The sequence below is a fragment of the Sceloporus occidentalis genome, unplaced genomic scaffold (assembly GCF_023333645.1).
Source record: "Sceloporus occidentalis isolate IW3139 unplaced genomic scaffold, rSceOcc1.0.p SCAF_6, whole genome shotgun sequence".
NCBI classification, from domain to species: Eukaryota; Metazoa; Chordata; class Lepidosauria; order Squamata; family Phrynosomatidae; genus Sceloporus; species Sceloporus occidentalis.
In genome coordinates this window covers 100128447-100149205 of record NW_028316986.1, presented here as the reverse complement: position 1 = coordinate 100149205, position 20759 = coordinate 100128447, and the positions used below count along the sequence as shown (strand labels likewise).

Sequence of the window (20759 nt, the reverse complement as noted above, 5' to 3'; positions counted from 1 at the left end):
AATCTCTTTATAACAGATTTTCCTCTCAATTCAATCTCCTGTTAGGTCCTCTTTCACTAAAAGTAAGAATTCTCTAATGACCACTATACATACATATGTAACACATATGAACATATATACTTCACATACTTCAAACACTTTTCAATTAGCTAGTGAAGCTTTGAAAGCTGACATGATGTACTTTCTATATTTTGTTTGGCCCATATAAGGGGTAACTCTTTTGTGGATTTTGTTGTATTTTGCTGCACAGATACCACTGAATAAGTTTCTTTGATTTGAAGATATTAGCTCTTCACAGGACAGGGGTAGCTTGGATTTCAAGGAAAGTTACTTTTCTGTTGCTAATGGAGCTGAACTTTTATTGTCTTTTACTGCACTTCCTCGATCCCCACATGGTCAAGAAGAAGACTGGCATCTGTCTGCATTGATATCCCTCTAGACCAGGGGTTCCCAACCTTTTTGACTCATGGAACCCTTTTTAGAATCAGTTTCTATGGAGAAGCTCTTAAGAGATCTACCCTATGTCTTAAAAGTTAATGGTATTTAGGAGTAGTGTTACTTTTTGTTTCTTATTCTTTAATTTCATTCCATTTTTATTTCCTTCATTTTCCTGGGGTGAGCACGGAGCACCTGGGAAATGCAAGCAGAGCCCTAAAGGCTCCTTGGAACACAGGTTGGGAACTGCTGCTCTAGACCACCTTAATAGATAACAGAAAAAACATCAGAGGCAAAATGTAGGCCTGTGACTCTAATACTGTTACTTTTCTTCTCCTGTATGATTTTTAACATCTTTGTCTGATGAAGAAGCCAGTGAAGCTTTGAAAGCTTGCATGATATTATTTCTGCATTTTGGTTGACCAATAAAAGTATCAAACTTTTGAGGATTTTGTTGTATTTCTCAATTACATTTAGCAATATATTCTATCACAGACTTCTCTGCTGTGTCATAGGACAGTTGATTTCAATAGAAATTACTTCACTAAAACTGGATCAATCCAGAACTGGACTACAATAAACTCTACAGAGCAACAGTTATAGACTAGTGAGAAAAGAAAGCAATTAGTTATACCTCTGTACTGCAGTTACCAATTCTTTTTCTTTTTTCTTCTGACACACTAGCTGCAATTCCTTTTCTTGATTTTGTGTCTTAGACTGTTCAAGCTCCTTTTCCAGTTCAGCCACAGTAGATTTCAGCTGCTTGTTCTTTTCTTCAAGAACCTGAAGCTAAGATCAAACATTTTTAACTAGTTACATTTGCTATAGATGAAGGACACTCAGTTTATGTCTTGGGAAGTGCTGTTTTTAAGTAAAGAAATGTGACTATCCCAAGTTTTGCAAAACCAAAGGAGGAGATTTGTTTTGGGCTGCTCACTGCTGGAGTGGGCTGGAAGCAAGCAAATGAAAGCAAAGTGAGGGAGCCATGACTGCATAGCATCCTTTAACATTCCCCATGGGTTGTACAATTTGTAAACCGAGAAATTCACAAGGGGTAAGGCATATAGCTGTCAGGCTTACAATGAAGTGTGTCAAACTTCAGTTTGGATGTTTTCTAGATCTTTCCAGTTTCAGAATGTTTTGGAGGCTTCAGTTCCTTTTTCCAGTTTCCCATTTCCAAGATGCTGCTGTTCTTTTTTAAAGGTTCTTTTGTTAACTAGCTGCAATAATGAATTCTACTGAAAGCCTGAATATTACTGAGCAACATGTTGAGACTTAGAATTTTCTGTTTGAAATAATTACTCTTGCTAAGTCAACTGTGTGGATATCCAAATTTAAAACAAAACCAGGGTACACACTTTCATTTTTAATATTGTTTTACAATCTCAAATGGCTTGTTCTGCTAGTTGTTCTGATTACCTTTAACAACAGAATATGTTATTTTCAAAACAACTGCTTACAATGAGAACCTCCAGACTCTTTGACTTCTTTGAGGAGTGTATCTAACTGACATGGTAAAAATTAGATACACATTGCAGAATTTGAATTAATATGATAAATAATAACCAAATAAATCAAAAACTGTTCCTTCCTGAAAAAGTGTCTATGTGCTATCCTTACCACAAAGCGAGGTACAAGTCTGGATAACTATAATAATATAAAAGAATCCTAATGTACTTATATGTATTCTTATTTATATATTTGAGTACAATTTGCTGGAACTTTTTAAGGTCCAATGAAATGTATTCAGTGTCAGAGATTTTGGGATACATGCATATGGGATTTATAGGGAGATGTTCCCAAACTTTTATGTCATTTTTATATTTTATCAGAATACACTATTTGCAAATATTATGCACTTCCACTTTATAGTATGTTCTGAGCAAAAGCACTAAGCAAGTTCCCTCATTTTTAAACACAAAACATAAATTACCTGTTTACTTTGACTTTCAACATCATCCAATGTCGGCAGATCAGCCAAGTATTTTTCAAGGGTTTCAATTCTTCTTTGTTTCTCTTTATTTTGTTCTGATTCTTTCTGACATTTCTTTTTCAGGCTGCTTATGTACCTGTCTCTGGTTTTGAGCTAGAAAGAGAATAAAATGATGTGTTTCATTATAAGAGTAGAAAACAAACCTGTGCAAAAAGCTATTTACTTTTTTCTTAAAATTCAACACTTACTTTTCAGCATGGAGTAAAACTTTAATAAAAGATAAACAGACTGCAATAGTGTATTTATCTTTTCAAAAAGCTAAAAGCTTTTGCTGACCATTTCCATGGTTAAACATTTTTGCAGTCATTAAACACATGTCTATACAGAGCAATTTTTCCTTTATTTAAGCCAGCAGTTTGGAGAGCACACACCATATCTTTATTTTGAACCTATTTAATTCTAGTACTGAAACCAAACATAGGTAGAAATTATCTAGTAATATAGTAATAACTGCAGGAACACTTTTCTTCCTTCAAAAGGTAGCATTCACATTTTTTTTTTGCTGCTGATAGTACAGTATAAGACTTCAACCTTAGAACTGGGGGCAGTATCACACAGAGTGTCTCTAAAGGGCGATGGTGATTTAAAGTGCTGTAAAAAGTCTATAAAGCAGCTATTTGGACATGATCATTTGTCATCAAGAACAAAGTTTAGGCTGTGTTTTGTGCCCCATGTTGTTGGGACTGATAGGGATTTATAACTTTTTAAATTTTGGCAGTATATTTATACCCAGTAATATTGTCACACAGTATGAGTCATAGGTTTATGTGCCTCATCCCCCTGATGTTGTGTAGAAAATTTAATGTGCACCAGAACTAGGAATAAACTGAAAATAAATAAGTACAGCACAAAGAGGCCTATTCACATTATCCATCGGTTGCACAAAAGTGTGCATGTTTATGAGAGATTTTGATAGCTGGGTCTAGTTATGTAGGGTCTTGATTACTGAACCATGCATGAACTTGAAACTTACTTTCATATTTTTAGGTAATTTTGCTGATTGCATCATTTTTATACTTGGGCCATAACTGAATTATCTTTTAAGGTCCTCAGACAAAAACAGCAGGGGAAAGGGGAAACTTAGGCCCGGTACAGACTGGTGATTTGTGCTGGTCTGGGTCTGAAATTAGGGTTATGTAGGTCTGGGCAGCCACACTATCAGCGGGCGGGCACCATCATTCTGTGTGCCTGTCCATACAGGGCATGCACCAATGACGTCCTCACAGCGCCGCGCCCAAACACTACCGTGCTGACGTCACTATTGTGCACGAGCGCGCCAATGGCGCCCCCACAAGCCATAAAAAGAACCTACCGGGCGTTTTTAGGGCATTTGTCTGCTGCAGCCTCCATCAGGGGGAGAAAGGAACAGCATCTCACCACCCTTTTCTCCCAATCTGTACAGCCCCTAAGGTGAATTATAAATTCCATAAATTAAAGGAAAGGGCTCTCTCTAACAAAAAGACGATTCAGAGCAGAAGTGGGCAAAAGCCTGGCTCACAGATTTCTTGTAGTCCCCAAGGCCATTTTTTGTGACCCACTGGGTGTCCCAAAAGCCCTCTAATGGTCATGGAGGGTATTTCCACCACATTACCCCTGGCCCCTCAGGGATCAAGCATAATTTTTTGCAAAATTTTTCAAAACGTATTTTTATCGCAAAATGAGTTCCAGCAGGTGTCGAGATCATTTCCACCATATTTAGGAGCAAGAGAAGCCTTTTCTGAAACAAGATGTGAACAAGAAGTGGCTTCCACTCACTTCCTCTTGTTAAAAAAGGCTTTTCTTTCCTGGACTTAAAATGGCCCAGGAAGGTCCAAAACACACTGAAAATGTCCCTTGATCCCTACTGGCATTTGGGGGCTACACACACAGAGAGAAGTGCAATGGAGGCCCTGGGGCTAATGTTGTCCCCTACCTTTCCACAATTGCCCAGCCTTGACTTAGAATCTATTTCTTGGATATACGTTTGCTGTCAGAACAAGAAAAGTAATAAATCTTTGCCAGCCCAAATAGCATGGGACTCAAAATTCAGAATAAGATTTCCTCTTGGCAGTCTGATCTCTCCACCAGATGACTTCATGCCAAATTGCTACTTGATAGACTCCTTATAGCATTTTAAATTACTGTCATACCTTAGAAAGCATGTCCTAATTGCACTAATTATCTTCAATCAGAACAGGTACTTCCAAAGTATTTTCATCAGTGGAATCAAAAAATAAGAGTTAAGAGAAACCAAAAACAGAATACAGAAGTAGTTAAGGAGTAGGGCAAGTAACATTGTAACGTTTGATCCTAGAGGAGGGCTCCAAGGTCCACTCAACCTTCCATCCTTTCATAGGTCAATAAAATTAGTACCCAGCTTGTTGGAGGCAATTAGGCTACACAATGTAAACCACTTAAGGAGTGCTAATTCAATGATAAGTGGTATAGAAATCATAGAATAATAGAATCATAGAAGTTGGAAGAGACCACAGGGCCATCCAGTCCAACCCCTTGCCATCCAGCCTCTGTTTAAAGACCTCCAAGGAGGGAGATTCCACTACATTCTGAGGGAGTGTGTTCCACTGTCAAACAGCCCTTACTGTCAGGAAGTTCCTCCTAATGTTGAGGTGGAATCTCTTTTCCTGCAGCTTGCATCCGTTGTTCAAGGTCCTGTTCCCTGGAGCAGCAGAAAACAAGCTAGCTCCCTCCTCAATATGACATCCCTTCAAGTATTTAAACAGGGCTATCATTTCACCTCTTAACCTTCTCTTCTCCAGGCTAAACATCCCCAGCTCCCTGAATCTTTCCTCATAAGGCATGGTTTCTAGACCCTTCACCATTTTGGTTGCCCTCCTTTGGACATGCTCTAGTTTCTCAATGTCCTTTTTGAATTGTGGTGCCCAGAGCTGGACATTTCTATAAGTGGTATAGAAATGTACTTGCTATTGCTATTGCAATTGCATAACTCCTTAGTCTTTCTAGTTGCTAGAAGACAAACTGGAACACAATCAGGCATAATTATCCAGTATTTGAATCTGTATTATCATAATGTTCTGCTCTGGGTACAGAATGTTGATACCTATTTTAGACCAGAATACAGATCGTTGCACCTCTAAGGCTGTTACTTGGCTCTTGTTAGTAATACTGTTACAGTACAGGATGCTCTTGCAGACAAATCGAAACGTGCTACATTAGCACTAATCTGACATCCCTTTAATTGTATTTCTTCCTCCTGTGGATATAATCTAAAACAAAATAAGTGAGGGTAAGTTTAACCACAGATTGAAGAAATATGGTGCAATTACATGAATATGTACACAGGAGTATCAAGACAAATCAGATTCTTTTTCTCCCATCCTCCAAGAGAATGGACTTAATACAGACTATGAAAGTGCACTCCTGCTTATGGACTAGCACATCTGATTTCAAAAATACTGAAATCCAACTAATTTAAGCTAGATTTAACTCAATGTAGTTGACTTTCAATGGAAAAAACAAAGCCAGATTTTCCTCCAGATGAATTAATTTGTATCAAAAGGAAGGATTAAAATGGTGGGTCATGGGTATAAAAAGTTGCTATGAACCTCAGTGTTACAGAAGAACTGACTTGCTTGAGAAATTTGCATTTCTGTCACAGCAACAGAGCCATTTTGGTAAAATTCATATGAGACCCACCTTCTCTTCCATCTTCTTTTTATCTTCATTGGATTTGTTTGCCATTTGTTTCAAGAATTCACTGAGTTGTATCTCCTTACTTTGTACTGCCACAAGTTTTCGTTCCAGCTCTTCCCTTTCACAGTGGGCTATAGATTTCTCTGAAAACTGAGCCTGCATTGCTGTGTTCTCATATTGAGGCTACTTGGAAAAAAGAGAGGAGAACCGAAGGGAAGGGGAACATGATATAGTGAGTCCTGGAAGATATTACCATCAACTTCATATTTCTGGAGTAAAACTCCATCTTCTCACTTGGAACCTATGCTTACTAAACTTGATAAGAGAACAAATATAGTATCAGCTATATTGAGTTTACTAATATAAAGGCTGAAGCAAACCACAAGAAATATACTGTACTGTATCTGTGAACCAAGCACAGAATGCATCTTAAGCATTAATGAACGCAACATGCATTCCTAATTAACCATTTTTGGGGTCAGAAAAGAAAAACAAGTTTAAAAGACAACTGTAACATCGAATTGTAACTACACAACAACTGGAAAGAACACATAAATTCTACAACATCTTCCCCATTTCTTGTTAGATTTTCCTTTAACACATAAAAGAAAAGGTTTCACACAAATTGGTGAAAATTTATACAGGAAAAAAAACCAGTGGAATGCTGAAATGCTGAACAAGAAGACTGGATTAGAGGTTGGCAAGATGATCTTCTATGCACCAATAATATGCTATATCCAAACATCTGTTGTCAAAGTTTCACTAACCGGAACAATCAAACTAAAAACTCAATGAATGAAAATAATTTATTGTAAAGTAAAACTGTTTCTGCACTGTAACCTGTCAGATTGCTACCTCACCACTGACTGATGAGGATGTGGAACTTTGGACTTGCCAGACCTTGCTGGAGAATAACTTCCATCATTTCTTATCACTGGCCATCCTGGCAGGGGCTAACTGGAGTTTTAATCTAACAACATCTGGGAGCCACAAACTCCCAACTCCTGGCCTAAGTGACCACTAGAAAAAAGTAGTCCAACAGGAAAACTAACCAAGTACTATTTCTTTAGATGTCTACTTTCTATCTGCATGTTTGTTTCTTTTTAAAAAATACGGTGGTCAGAATTTGGTATTTTCCAAATTGATCAAACAACAGAAATTCTAGCTGGAAATTTTACGTTTGTAATCTCCAACCTATGATCTGAAGTGTTAAAAATCAAGGAAACATTTCATTACATTTCCGTTACTGGGACACATACTGGATTGTGACTGGACATAATCATTCTAATTACAATCTAGAAGAAAAATTAACTGATTTTGATATACTTGAGTCACACCAACTTAGGGTATATAACACAGCCCATTTTCTAAAGTAATACAGCCATGCAGATCCTTCATGAAACAATAATAATTGTCTTAATATGAGGGGGTATTGTAAAGTCATAATTATCACCCGGAAGTTATTATGGTACAGTATTTTGATGAAATTTTGTCAATGTCTTCACTGGTCCGTAAGTGCACAATGTTGAGAAAATGAGCTCATTGTGTCCTTTATTTTTGTTACAGGTTGTGTCAGAAGTGCTAAATTGTAAGATAAAGAAGACTGAGGCTCACAGTACCCGGCAAATTCATGATGAGATGATGGTAGCTTCTGGAAACAATTGCCCATCTTATGACAGTACTGTGAGATGAAAAATGAATATCTAAACTGGTCACATGTCCCTCATAGACGAGCCAAGTCCTGGAAGACCATCATTGATGGACAATGCAGCCACAGTGAAGGAAGTGGAGTGTTTAATCCTGGAAGACAGATGAGCAACCATCCAAGTGATCATGAATGAAACTGGTCTCAGTTAAGGTATGGTAGTGTGTGGAAAATTATTAACGTGCACGCTGGGTTCCACGTTTGCTAACCTCTTTCCAGGAATAAACACAGTGCAATATTTCAAGACAGATGCTGATGCTGTTGGAGCAAGATGAAGAGGATTTTTTTTGGTCATCTGGTAACCATGGATGAATCTTGGATCTATCAGTATGATTCAGAGACCAAAACCATGAGCATGGAGTGGTAGCATGGAAATTCCCCTCCCCCGCAAAAGGCAAAGGTGCAAAAACAGCAAGGTCATGCTCTCAGTTTTTTGGGACCGCAGTGGAGTCATTTTCACCGATTACAGTAAAGGGAAAAGCCATCATTGGCACTACTGCAATCTTCTGGACAAGTTGCAAGATGCTCTGAAAGAGAAATGCCGCAGTATGCTCTCCAGAGGCATTTGTCTCCTAGCTGACAATTCACCATCTCAAGTTGCAGTTAACAAAGCAAGGGCATGTGGCTTTAGATTTTGTAGCATCCGCCTCATTCTCCCAACCTCACACCAATTGACTTTTTCTTCTTCCCAGAAATGAAAAATCCATTGCAGGGTTGCCAATTTGACAACAAAAATGATGTTATTCGTGAAGTGGAAGAGTAGTTTAAGGTGCAATCTGCAGACCTCTACAATAATGGTATTCCGAGGGTCAAGAAACACTGGAGAAAATGTGTAAATCTGGATGGTGACTATGTAGAGAAAGGTTAATAGCTACAAATCAAAACAAACTTTATGTCAATTTTTTAAAAAGGTGATAATGAAAACTTTACGATGCCCCCTTGTATGTATAACAGAAAAAAATCACTTTTTATTTGAGATGTTCAAATTTTTAAAATGAGCTACCAATTTTAGCATTAGAATAGAGATGCAACAATGCATACTGATTTCAAACAATAATCAAAATATAAGATCTTATATTTTCACTTTTTATCAATAAACTGTCAAGTGAAACATTTTATTTTAAAGTGATAAAAAGTGAAAAATCTGCCCATGTGGAGTATCAGACTGAGAGGTTCAATTTGACCAGACATAATACATACAAATAAAGAATCACATCTCACCTGGAAACTACTCACGTAAGAGTCTTCACAATTCACAATATGCCCCAGTCTTGCTTGCTGAGCCCTTAGTTCATTCTCCCTTATTTTCTGATATAAAAGATTTATTTGCTGGTTCTGCCTATAATTCATAAGAGTAGAAACAGAAAAGAAGGAAGCTTGAGTTATACTTGTAATTTTTTTCAATTACATTCTCTTGACCATGCATGTGGAAAGGAATTAATATTTTACTATCCAATGGTTTTTCCCACAGTAGTGGGATTTACATTAACCGTATGAGTGATCTTTCCACAATTTAAGAGCATGAAAGCTGTGACATGTGCATGGGAGCAGTCCTGTTTGTAAGAACTTCCTGATTCACTTCCTAGATTTTTCAGCTCTTCAGAATGCTGTGGGAAGTACACAGAAATTGCTCCTTCTGCTTTAATGAATGAGGAAGGATTCTTATACTTTCACAGTGCATATTAGAGATGTAAAACTTCTGGAAATCTTGAAGCCTCAGGGAGGGGATAATTTCAGGAACTTTTTATTTGGATTTTTTTAAAAAAACCTGTGATATTAGCACATTTTACAGATGGAAAGTCACTTTGTTACTTCAAGAACATAAAAGTGTATTATGTCAAATTTGGTTTGGCATAAAATGATCACATTTAGCATATTAAATGTAGAGTTTGTTCAGATAATAATTATGTACAAAGAGTTTTAATGGTTTTAATTTTTTATTTCAAAAGGAGCTATGAGGCTGTGATCTATAACAGAAGGAACTACCAGCACTAGCAAAGCAAAGAACATTCTTTTTTTTCTTCTAGTCCTCTACAGTGTCAAGCACTCCTTCCCATAAAAAGACTGAGCAAAGGGAAGCAAGACTATGAAATACAATGATCTAACGCTATCAATTTGTGTCCCGTTACATAGTTTTTATAAGGGGGGGGGGGGTAGTCAATACATTAACATCTTGCCTTAACCATTTTTTTTCATTTTACAGTAACATTTTTCATACTCATACATAGCACATACTTTTAAAGAAGCATTTTTTTAATATTAATATCCTGCGGGAAGAAAGGGAGGCATTCCTTAAGCTTGGATCTTACTGAACAAATCTTGCCATGAAAATCTCATGATAGGTTTTCCTTAGGGTCCTATCAAGTGGAGGCATACAAGAGAGACGACTTCATAGACTCGTAGAGTTGGAAGAGACCACATGGGTCATCTAGTCCAACCCTCTGCCATGCAGGAACTCTCAGTCGAGGATGCTTTGATTGAGAGTTTCTGCATGGCAGGGGGTTGGACCAGATGGTCCTTATGGTCTCTTTCAACTTTACGATTCTATGATGTCATCTGGCCCTGCGGGAAAACTATCAGTACTATTCTATATCATTGTGTTGTATGCCTCAACTTGATAGGACCCTATGGCAAGCCTATCATGGGATTTGCATGGCAAGATTTGTTCAGAGGAGGTTTGCCATTGTCTTCCCCAGAGGCTGAGAGAGTGTGACTTGACCAAGGTCACCCTGTGGGTTTCACGGCCCAGCTGGGACTTAAACCCAGAGTCACAGTCAAATCCATAATCAAACCATGAGTCATAGTCCAGCGGTCAAACCGCCTCACCACACTGGATATCATTACCTTCTATTAATATATAAATACAATAAATGAAGTATGTCTATGTAGAAAGAAAGTTTATTTAATCACTCGTGTCATAGGGCTCATGCTTTTCTTGAAAACTAGCTTCTCAAACAAGTACTGAACAAGCAGGTTTGAGTGTATTTTAAAGTATGAAGATCTTCAACAAGTATCCTTTTTTATTTCTACTTCAATATCCTTTGTGCAGTATCTATAGATAAATACATCTCAATGCCCTTGCTATAGGTAAATTCAGTAAAGTACAAGGAATGAAGCACAGTGGGCCTGCCATATTGGCAGGCTAGCCATCTTGTGCACTGGAGCTCTTGCAGATTGCTCCACCCTTTATTAGTCAATGCCAGTGTGTTTATGTAATCCTGCTCATGGGGGCATGCATACATCACCCCCCAACTGATTATGATGGCCTTGAGTTCCTACATTTTTCCCATCAATGGGAGGGGGGAACCAAACCCCCCAGATGGGAAGGGTGCACTGTAACTATAACTTGTATGTCTAAAAACAGATGGACAATTACATTCCTTTCTAAAAGCTTGCTTGCCAAAGAAACAACCCAACCCCCCCCCCCAAAAAAACAAGGAACTATGTACTATTAATTAATTAATTCTCATGCAATTATCTTGTACAACAGTAGGTTTTTTTCAGTAAAATCAATATGCATTTTTAAAAACTTTGTCAAAGATGATAGCTATTTAAAAAGATGACAAAATATAGAAACATTTTCATATGTATTTTTCATATAATCTTTAAATCTCCTGAGTGGCCTGACAACAGAAGGCCTCACGTTGATAATGTTGTATGTTGCACTAATCTTTTATTACTCCAGCACCTGTTGCTATTAATCTACTGTATAACCAAAGAGTAATAGGGCTTTGCTTAAAAAAATCAAAACAGAATTATGAACTCACAAATCTACTCAGAGTGTAACAATGGAAACAATATATTCAAATGTTTGCCATTCCACACATAACTCTAGCACTTTCTAGAGGATTTCAGTATATAGAATTATGAAAAGTGATTCCATCTCACCCACAAATCTATCACAGAATCTTCTTTCAGACACTTGCAGTCTTCCCCTTTTTTGACAAGTACTTTAACAACCTTCCAATTAACCATCTCCTTACTACCTCTTCGACATTTAAAAATTCCTCCTCATTTGATCATACAGGAAGAGTCTCCTTTTTCTGAAATGCTTGGGTCAAAAAGTGTTTTGGATTTCAGGGTTTTTTATTTTTATTTTTGAATAATGAGATATCCTGGAGATGGCACTCAAGTCTAAACATGAAATTCATTTACTGGTGCGTTTCATATACCCTTTACACAAAGCCTTTTAAATAATTTTGTGCTTGAAACAAAGCTTGTGTAAAATGAACCATCAGAAAGTGAGGTGTATTTCAGATTTTGGAATTCTGCATAAGGGGTACTCAAACTATATATGATAAACTATATTCTTCACAGAGCAGACAACTTCAGACACAGGGGCAACCACCTCCATTTTTAATGACAAAATATACCAAGTCTATATATATCAGTCTGCTCTAGACAGCAGGTAAGAACTGTGCAAGTAGTTCAGAAGAGTGGGGCATCCAGTGCTCTGAATCTTTTCTTGATGGAAAGGTAAGTTAGACCCAGCCTTGAGTCTTCAAAAATGGAGAGCAACCATAGAGTCCCGTATCTTAATATGCACTGTCAGAAACAAGTTCATACAGTAGGTCTCGGTATCCACTTGGGATCTGATTCCAGGACCCCGTATGGATACCAAAATTCGCTGATAGTCAAGTCCCATTAAATACAATGGCATAGTAAGGATGGTGTCCCTTATATAAAATGGCAAAATTAAGGTTTCCTTTTTTGGAATATCTATCTATCTAAGCCATGGATAGTTGAGTCCATTGATAAAGAATCCATGGATATGGAGTGCCAACTGTACTTGAACATCTAGCAAATACAGTGGACCCTTGTTATACGCTGGGGTTTGGTTCCAAGATCCCCCGTGTATAACAAAATTCGTGTATGCTCAAGTCCCATTACATATAATGACATAGCAAAATGGTGTCCCTTATAAAAAATGGAAAATCAAGGTAAATTTATACTTTTTTGGAACATTTTCAAACCGTGTATGCTTGAATCCGTGTATAAAAAAATCTGTGTATAAGAAGGGCCGACTGTATTCATTCAGCCTATAACCACCACTTTGGAACTGAATTCAGCTGCAAATATCCCTAACATATAGCTTAACGTTTGGTCTTTACTAATCCCTCCCCCTTTTTTAAAAAAAAAAGCCTGATTAAGATTTCTGGAGAACTAAAATGCTTCCCGATTTGTTGGCATTTTAGCTGCTATTAATAAGGGGACTTCTGAACTGTAGGCTTTGTTTTTACTCATGGAACAACACAACTATTTTAAAAAGTATGGGCCACCAATTCTCTTCCCTTTTTTCTAAACTATGTGTAAGGCAATAGCAGTGGCTGACATCTACAGATGACCAGACAGAAACTATCGATTAAATGTCTCCTTAAGATAATGAATCTTACTTTTGAATGAACTGTATCACCACAAGTTACAATTCCACCTTTCTGCTGACATTCATACTTTGCATTTGAATGATTGGATTGTAACTTCGGTCAACAAACCTTTTTGCGTATATATAGACAACGAGACTGGGGAACATTTCCTTTGCCAAAACTCCTCTTTTAGAAAAAAGATAAATATAGTCAAATAGTTGAAAGAGAATCAATCTCCTGCAAGAAGCTTTGTATTTTTTAACTTCTTTTAAGTAGAAACTTGAGAGAAATCAAAGTTGATCTTGAGGGGAAAAGGCATCTATAAAATTCTCTCAAATCTTTTGCTTCTTTAAGTAGTAAAATATTTTTCAAAAGCAATTACTTCAAAAAGCTTTGAAAATTTTCCTTATGATGCTGTATATAAAAGTTTCTCTTTGACCTCAAGTTCCACTTTTATATTATCAGAAAAATGTTTTGTACAGAAACAGCATCTTTCCTGAGCAATTTAAAATTTTTGTTCATGGGTGTTTTAACAGAACAATACCATTGGTGGGTGAGCTTCATGGCATTCAGAGTCCTACAAGTGCAGAGCAGTGGGTGGAGATTTCTGTCAGCTTCTCCAGCAATGGTTTTGCTGTCATTCCTTTTCTCTTTTTCCTTTCATTAAAACCAGTTCTGGAGCTGGCTTGATTAATTCCTCCCACTGAAACCAATAGGAGGGAACTAACTGTGCCATCCCCAGGACTGGTATAGTTTTAGTGGCTTTTCTGGAGCAAGCTGGGAAAGTTATATCTTGAATTCTTTTTCCTAATCCTAAACCATGTAGAATATTATGGGTGGGTTGGCAAAACAGCTTTCTGCCATTACCATGGGATGATTCTGCCCAAGGCTTAATGCAGTTCTCCAGGGAGTACAGGATTGCTCCCTACATCAATACACTCAAGGTTAATATTAAGTATTTTTCTCAGTGTGATGAACCACTCACATGCAGTCCCATCAAGTATAATGGTAGAAATCTACTCCATTAATTTCCATACTACTCCTAGTCCTATCTGTGGTAGATTCTTCGGCAGGGCTTGGGAGAAAATTAATGGCTTGATTTTTAAAGGATGCCCACTTTTGAGACCATTTTATGAGTAGCTTTTAGAATCAGCTGACAGTTCCTTATTTTTAGTGCATCAAGCCACCCTTTCCTTTCTTGCAAATCATACCAATCTCATGCTCTCTGTTCAACTCCAGTAAAATAAAAAGATGCTAGAATATACAGAACATAAAAATGTGTTACTGATAGAGCTGATTCTTCTATTTTCATTATTGTTTCATTTTTTAAAATGTTAGGCAGGATTGACAGCTCACAGAATTCCTGTATTAATGTATTTCACCAGTATATTAAACAAACCTCCTAACTATGCACTTCCTATAGCCTGCAAGCTGCCCACCTTATTTTTTGATTCCCAACTGCAAACATATTTTGTGTTTTTAAACTGTAGGAATAAATACAATCTTCAACTTTTCTTCTGTCTAATACTTAACACTACTACAAATCATACAACACATAATCTTTCCTTCCTGTTGCTCTGATCTACATACATTAGGATTGATGTACAAACGTGCATATGCCAAGCTGTTTAAAATTACAGGCATTCCCTAGATAAGAGTACTTCAGGACCTAAAAGATACCATGTACCTATAGCAAGATATTGTTGTTTTAAACTGAACTTGATGGTTCCAGGTCAGTGGCTGTTTGTGTGCATGCTTTATCTTACTGGCAGTCATATAAAGGCACAGTACAAGTGGCATTGAATTTTGTGATTTGTTACTGATTGCTCATTTCCTGGTCGATTACATTTTGTTGCTGTTGTGTGCCTTCAAATTGCTTCAAGTGTACAGTATCTCTTTAATTGGTAAGATTTGTTCAGAAGGTTTCGTTTCTGTCATCCTCTGGCACTGAGGAAGTATGACTTGTCCAGGGTCACTCAATGGGTTTCTATGGCTGAGTGGGGATTCGAATATGTTCTCCAGAGTTGTAGTCCAAAGCTCAAACTACATGACACTGAGTTTCATGCTTTATCAGAGGGGTATAAACCTTCTCGTGATAGGTCTGGACAAAAGCCTCAAGCTGACACACTTCCCAGGCACTGTGCCAATCTTTGTTACTGTCCACAGACTCCTTTTAGAGTTAGTTCTGTTATATTATTAAGCATCTTTGGCACCTTTTTCAAAAGAAAATTGAAGGGTAGAGATTCTACGGCATGCTAGCAGATTGTAATTCTCGACCAACGTACTTCTGCTCAGCTTCCGGATACCATGGGGCTGTTGCCAGTGGTGCAGTAGTTTGTTAGTGAGGGAGTTCACCTCTATGACCAATCAGTGGCAGGGCCTCCAGGGCACCATCTAGCTATAATTTTGTGGTGACAGCTCTTTCTTTCTCCCAGATGCAATAACATCTCCCCCCTCTCTGTCTCTCTGTCTCTCTCTCACACACAGTACATTTGCTGGTTTAACAGCAGATTACACCAATGCATGACATTAAGAGAATTCTGGTTGTGGTACCTAATGAACTTCTGCTGTAACCATTTTCTTCTCTTCATTTCTTTTAGAAGAAACTGAATCTCCTGGATTATTTTTCTTTTAAAGCTAGTTACATTTTTAAAACCAGCTATCTGGCCACTCCTTTCTCTGTTCTCCTAGAAGTACACTACGCAAAATTTATCCGGGTGCAACAAAGGAAGGTGCAACTGTGCAAGAATGGAAATTCAGCACAGCATAAGCATCAGACTTAAACTAAACCATAATTCTCTAGGAGAAAGAAATGTACATGTCTCAAAAAGATGAAAAGTACAATTACAAAATTAAATGGTCTAGTTCCAGTGGTTCCCAACCTTCTTAATGCCACGACCCATAAATACACTTCCTTATGTTGTGATGACCCCCAACCATGAAATTATTTCCGTTGCTACTTCATAACTGTAATTAAATAGATGTTTTCCAATGGTCTTAGGTGACCCCCCTGAAAGGGTCCTTTGACCCCCAAAGGGGTCCCGACCCACAGGTTGGGAACCATTGGTCTAGTTCAGATATAACACTAAGCAACAGTTTAACAGTTTCCTTGTTTACATATTTATTTATTTCATATCTGTGCTGCCTTTCTCCCAGAAAGGGACCCAAGGCAGCTCACAGATGAAATCATTTTTTTAAAAGTTGCAATAAAAATTTAAAAACAATTAAAATCATCTAGGTAAAAACAGCATAAAATGACATAAAACATACAGAAGTTAAACAACAAAGCTAGAACGTACATGCCATGTAAAAACTGCCCAGACGCGATTATATATTAAGAGCTTACTTGAATAAAAATGTCTTTGCCTACTGGCAAAAAGAAAGCCAGGAGGAGTCTGGCTTAGCCTCCCATGGAAGGGTATTCCAGAGGGTGTGGATTGTGAATATGAGAAACTTTGTACAGATCAGTTACTTCATATACCTGGGTATTAAAAATTGAACAAATGACAGCAACCTATTTTCAAAGGCAACTGGAGACCAGGGATGTGCAATGGAACATTTTTCAGGGTTTCATTTCTCCATGTAAAGTGTTAAATTTTTATTTATTTTTTACATTTTCTCAAATTCATTAATAACATCATGGATATCAAAACAGGATTGGCTAAGGGTGTATCCACACTATAGAAATAAAGCAGTCTGACATCACTTTAACTGCCATATCCCTATCCTGCAGAATCCTGGTGTTTATAGTTTGGTGAGGTGCTGGAGTTCTCTGAGAGACCAAGCTGAATACCTCTCCAAACTACAGTTCCCAGGATTCTACAAGATGGAGCCATGACAGTTAAAGTGGTGTCAAAGTGCTTTATTTCTGCAGTGAGGAAGACCAGCAAGTGATTTTAAAGGCAGTGATAATGAAACTTGAGGTTCCCCAATGATCTCAGCAAAACAGAGTTAAAACTGAAATAAAGTCAAAAACTGATGAGTGGATAACCAGAGCATCTATTGCACAGCTCGGTGTGTTAAAAGTAGTGTGTCAACAATTTTTAGTGCTTTTCCCCCTTAATTAAATGTAAAGCAAGAATATATGTTTTCAAAAAAGTAATATTCTAATAAAAGTACTTCCACATAAACCTTTGCATCTGTTTGAATATAATATTGAAACTGCATTAAGTAGGGGTTTTTTCCCTTTAAAAATCACTATAAATCTTTATGGGTGGTTGGAACATTTTTTTCCTGGAAAAAGAGTGGTTTAGTAAACACCAGTTAAATAAACATGCCAAATTAGATCACATTCTAATTAAGGCACTGGAAATTTTTCCAAAATGTAATTTTCTGGAAAATTCTCATGACTAAAAGTACAATTTGTTTAGGAAGAGAGCTTTTACATTTACTACTCCGTCCCTTCAAAACAACTTCCCCAATAAAATTGGCAGCAAACAGCATTGTCATTGAGACAGCTTCCCATCATTAACAGCCAACATTCAAGAATGAAAAATGAGTGAATCTACCATAGTGAAGAATTCTTCTGGATAGACTTCAAAGAACAGAATGAATTAATTAATAATTAATAATTTGTTTTATTTATATACCGCTATTCCAAAGATCATAGCGGTGAACAGCAAGTAAGCTAATTAGCAAGTAAGCTAATTTGCCCCCAACAGTCTGGGTACTCATTTTAGCGACCTCAGAAGGATGCAAGCCTGAGTCGAGCTTGGGCCCTTTTGCTGGTCTTGAACTGGCAACCTTGTGGTTTTGAGTGAATGGCTGCAGTACAGGCATTTAACCACTGCGCCACCAGTGGTTAAATTAATAATAAAATCAAAATTTTAAGACACAAAACTGATTATTCCTCCTTCAAACTGCTGCAGAGAGCTCGTATCACTGAAACTGTATATTACTTGGGAACAGTACTTATAGTGGAATGGATGCAGCAGCCACATCCCTTCTTTTTAATTGTTGTAATTTGAATCTGGCCTGATCTGAAATTAAACTATCCAACTTCTTTTTATCTGTTTCTAGCAGTACTTTTATTTTGGGAGCAGATAAAGAAAAAAAAGCATTGAAGAATGGTATTATACCTAGTTAATGCAGCCAGAATTATACTGGCTAAGTACTGGAAATCGGAAAGAATACCCAAGAAAGAGGAATGGATAGGGTAAAGGTCTGGAATAATAAGAAGCCAACAGACTATTGGGAAAGAGAATGGAAACTTCTGTCAAGGTATTTAAATAATTCATGGGGGATAAAAGATAACATGTAAAGATATTAAAAATTAGCAAATACTTATTTGTATACTTATACTTATTTTGTATTAAGATATATGGGAGGGGGAATGAAAGAAAAAATCTAGTATGGTTCTAGTTGGGGCATGAACTGTAAAAAGGAGGAGATTTAGCAATCAATTCAAACTGAGTAATGCTGAGTAAACTGAAAAACATTTACACCAAATTATTAGTGTAAAATGCTTGTAATTGTACTGTAATCTCTGTAAAGCAAATAACTGCTTTATCTATCCTTGTCCTATTCTATCCTTGTCCTACTCGATCTGTCTGCGGCCTTCGACACCGTGGACCACTGTCTCCTAATAGATGTACTCTCTGACCTTGGTTTCTCGGGCCTTGTTCTCGATTGGTTCACATCTTACTTGTCAGATCGATCTTTTTCAGTGGTCTCGGGTGGTCAGACCTCGTCTTCTGTCCCCTTATCTGTTGGAGTTCCTCAGGGCTCTGTTTTGGGTCCCCTTCTGTTCTCTTTATACACACTCTCCCTTGGCAAACTTATCAGTTCTTTTGGTTTCTCCTACCATCTTTACGCCGATGATACCCAGCTGTACCTTTCCACCCCTAATCTTTCACCAGAGCTAGAGCAGCAAGTGTCATCCTGTTTAACAGCTGTCTCCCACTGGATGCACCATCGGCGTCTGAAGCTCAATATGTCCAAGACTGAGCTTCTTGTTTTCCCTCCTAAGCCCACCCTTCACTATTCCTTTTCTATTTCCGTCAATAACATCTCGATCCAGCCGGTCCAGGAAGCCCGCAGTCTCGGTTTCATCTTTGACTCCTCTTTGTCATTTATCCCACAGATCCAGACTACAGCCAAAGTCTGTAGATTTTTTCTCTATAATATCGCCAAAATCCGTCCATATCTCTCAGCTTCTACTGCAAAGACACTGGTCCATGCCCTAGTGGTCTCACGATTAGACTACTGTAACCTCCTCCTGGCAGGGCTTCCTCTCTCTCACCTCCACCCATTAATTTCTGTTCAGCATTCAGCTGCACGCATTATTTCACTCGCTCGCCGTTATGATCATGTCTCCCCTCTGTTGTCTTCCCTTCACTGGCTCCCTCTTCCTTTCCGCATCAGGTACAAACTTTTGCTGCTCACCTTTAAAGCCCTGCATGGGCTGGCCCCTCTTTATTTAACTGATCTTCTCTCTCCCTACATCCCTACTCGCACTCTCCGCTCTGGTAGCCAAAATCTCCTCTCTCAACCCAGGATCTCCTCTGCCCCGTCCCGGATCCGTCCCTTCTCTCTAGCTGCCCCTCATTCCTGGAACCTTCTTCCTCTGCATGCACGGCTCATCACTTCCCTAACCAGCTTTAAAGCTGAGCTGAAAACCATATTGTTTAGGGAAGCGTTCTCAGGGAATTTGTGATTGTTATCTGGCTGTCTGACAATATTTGATGTGATGTGATGTGATGTGATTTGTTTGATATTTGATGTTTTTAATCTGTTTTTTCCTTTCTATATGGTAATTTTATCTATTCCTCTTTTAATTCTTATTATCTTAGAATGTACGCCTTGGGCAGGCTTTTATTTACTCCTAATTTTACCGACTTTGTACAGCGCTGTGTATAATTACAGCGCTATAGAAATAAAGTTTAATAATAATAATAATAATAATAATAACTGATAAACGTTTAACAAGAAAAAATATGTATTTTTAAACATGCAATTTGCATGTACGAATGCCCCATTTTTCAGACCTCTTGCCAGTCAAATTTAGCAACTGAATAGAAAGACGTAATTTCAGCCCCCACATTTATTTTAATACATCAGTTAGCATGGCAGGTACAGAAAACAATTCAAGTAATTTCAGGGTTTTCTATCTATTCTTTTGATTTCTAGAGGAGTGAAGAACAACTGGTATATATTTCATTATATGAGCCTCTGGTGCAGCCACATTTGGAACCAAAGCATTTTGGGCTACAACTTCCAGAATCATCCAGACAGCATGGAGTGATCCACAAAGGTAATTTTTCCATGCTCTGCTTTGAACACTAGGGGATAGCCAGGATTGCATTGGGTGGACTTCCAGTCAAGAAGTGAAACCTTTCCTCCTTCTCTTCTTCCATGTAGGCCCCCACATCCCACAAATCTATTCTGGAGGTTCACTCCATCCCCTCTGGGGCAGATTAGAATAAGTGTGCAGGGGACAGAAAGTGAGATCTGCTCCACGGATGGGATGCCATTCTGTTGATGAAAGTTCAGTCATTCAAACTCTGGTTACAATTCTACTTACCCCATTTTAAAAAGGATATCCTTAGAACACCTATAGGTACACAAAGACATCCTGAGGCCACTTTAACGTGTTTACTCAGATGTAACATTT

The 20759-nt window shown here is 37.9% G+C and overlaps 1 protein-coding gene across 3 annotated transcripts in view; it reads right to left on the bottom strand.

The window, feature by feature from the left end:
• The window catches only part of CEP85L (centrosomal protein 85L), a 129994-nt gene that overhangs the window by 16651 nt on the left and 92584 nt on the right, over positions 1-20759 (bottom strand). For 2 of the 3 annotated variants that reach the window (XM_089530502.1, XM_089530504.1), the window contains 4 exons: positions 9006-9123; positions 6083-6262; positions 2369-2521; positions 1070-1224 (listed from right to left, as the gene is read on the bottom strand). In XM_089530502.1, the coding sequence (XP_089386628.1) occupies positions 1070-1224; positions 2369-2521; positions 6083-6262; positions 9006-9123 (606 nt within the window). The remainder of the gene's footprint in view (positions 1-1069; positions 1225-2368; positions 2522-6082; positions 6263-9005; positions 9124-20759) is intronic. The other variant, XM_089530503.1, reaches the window with a different exon arrangement.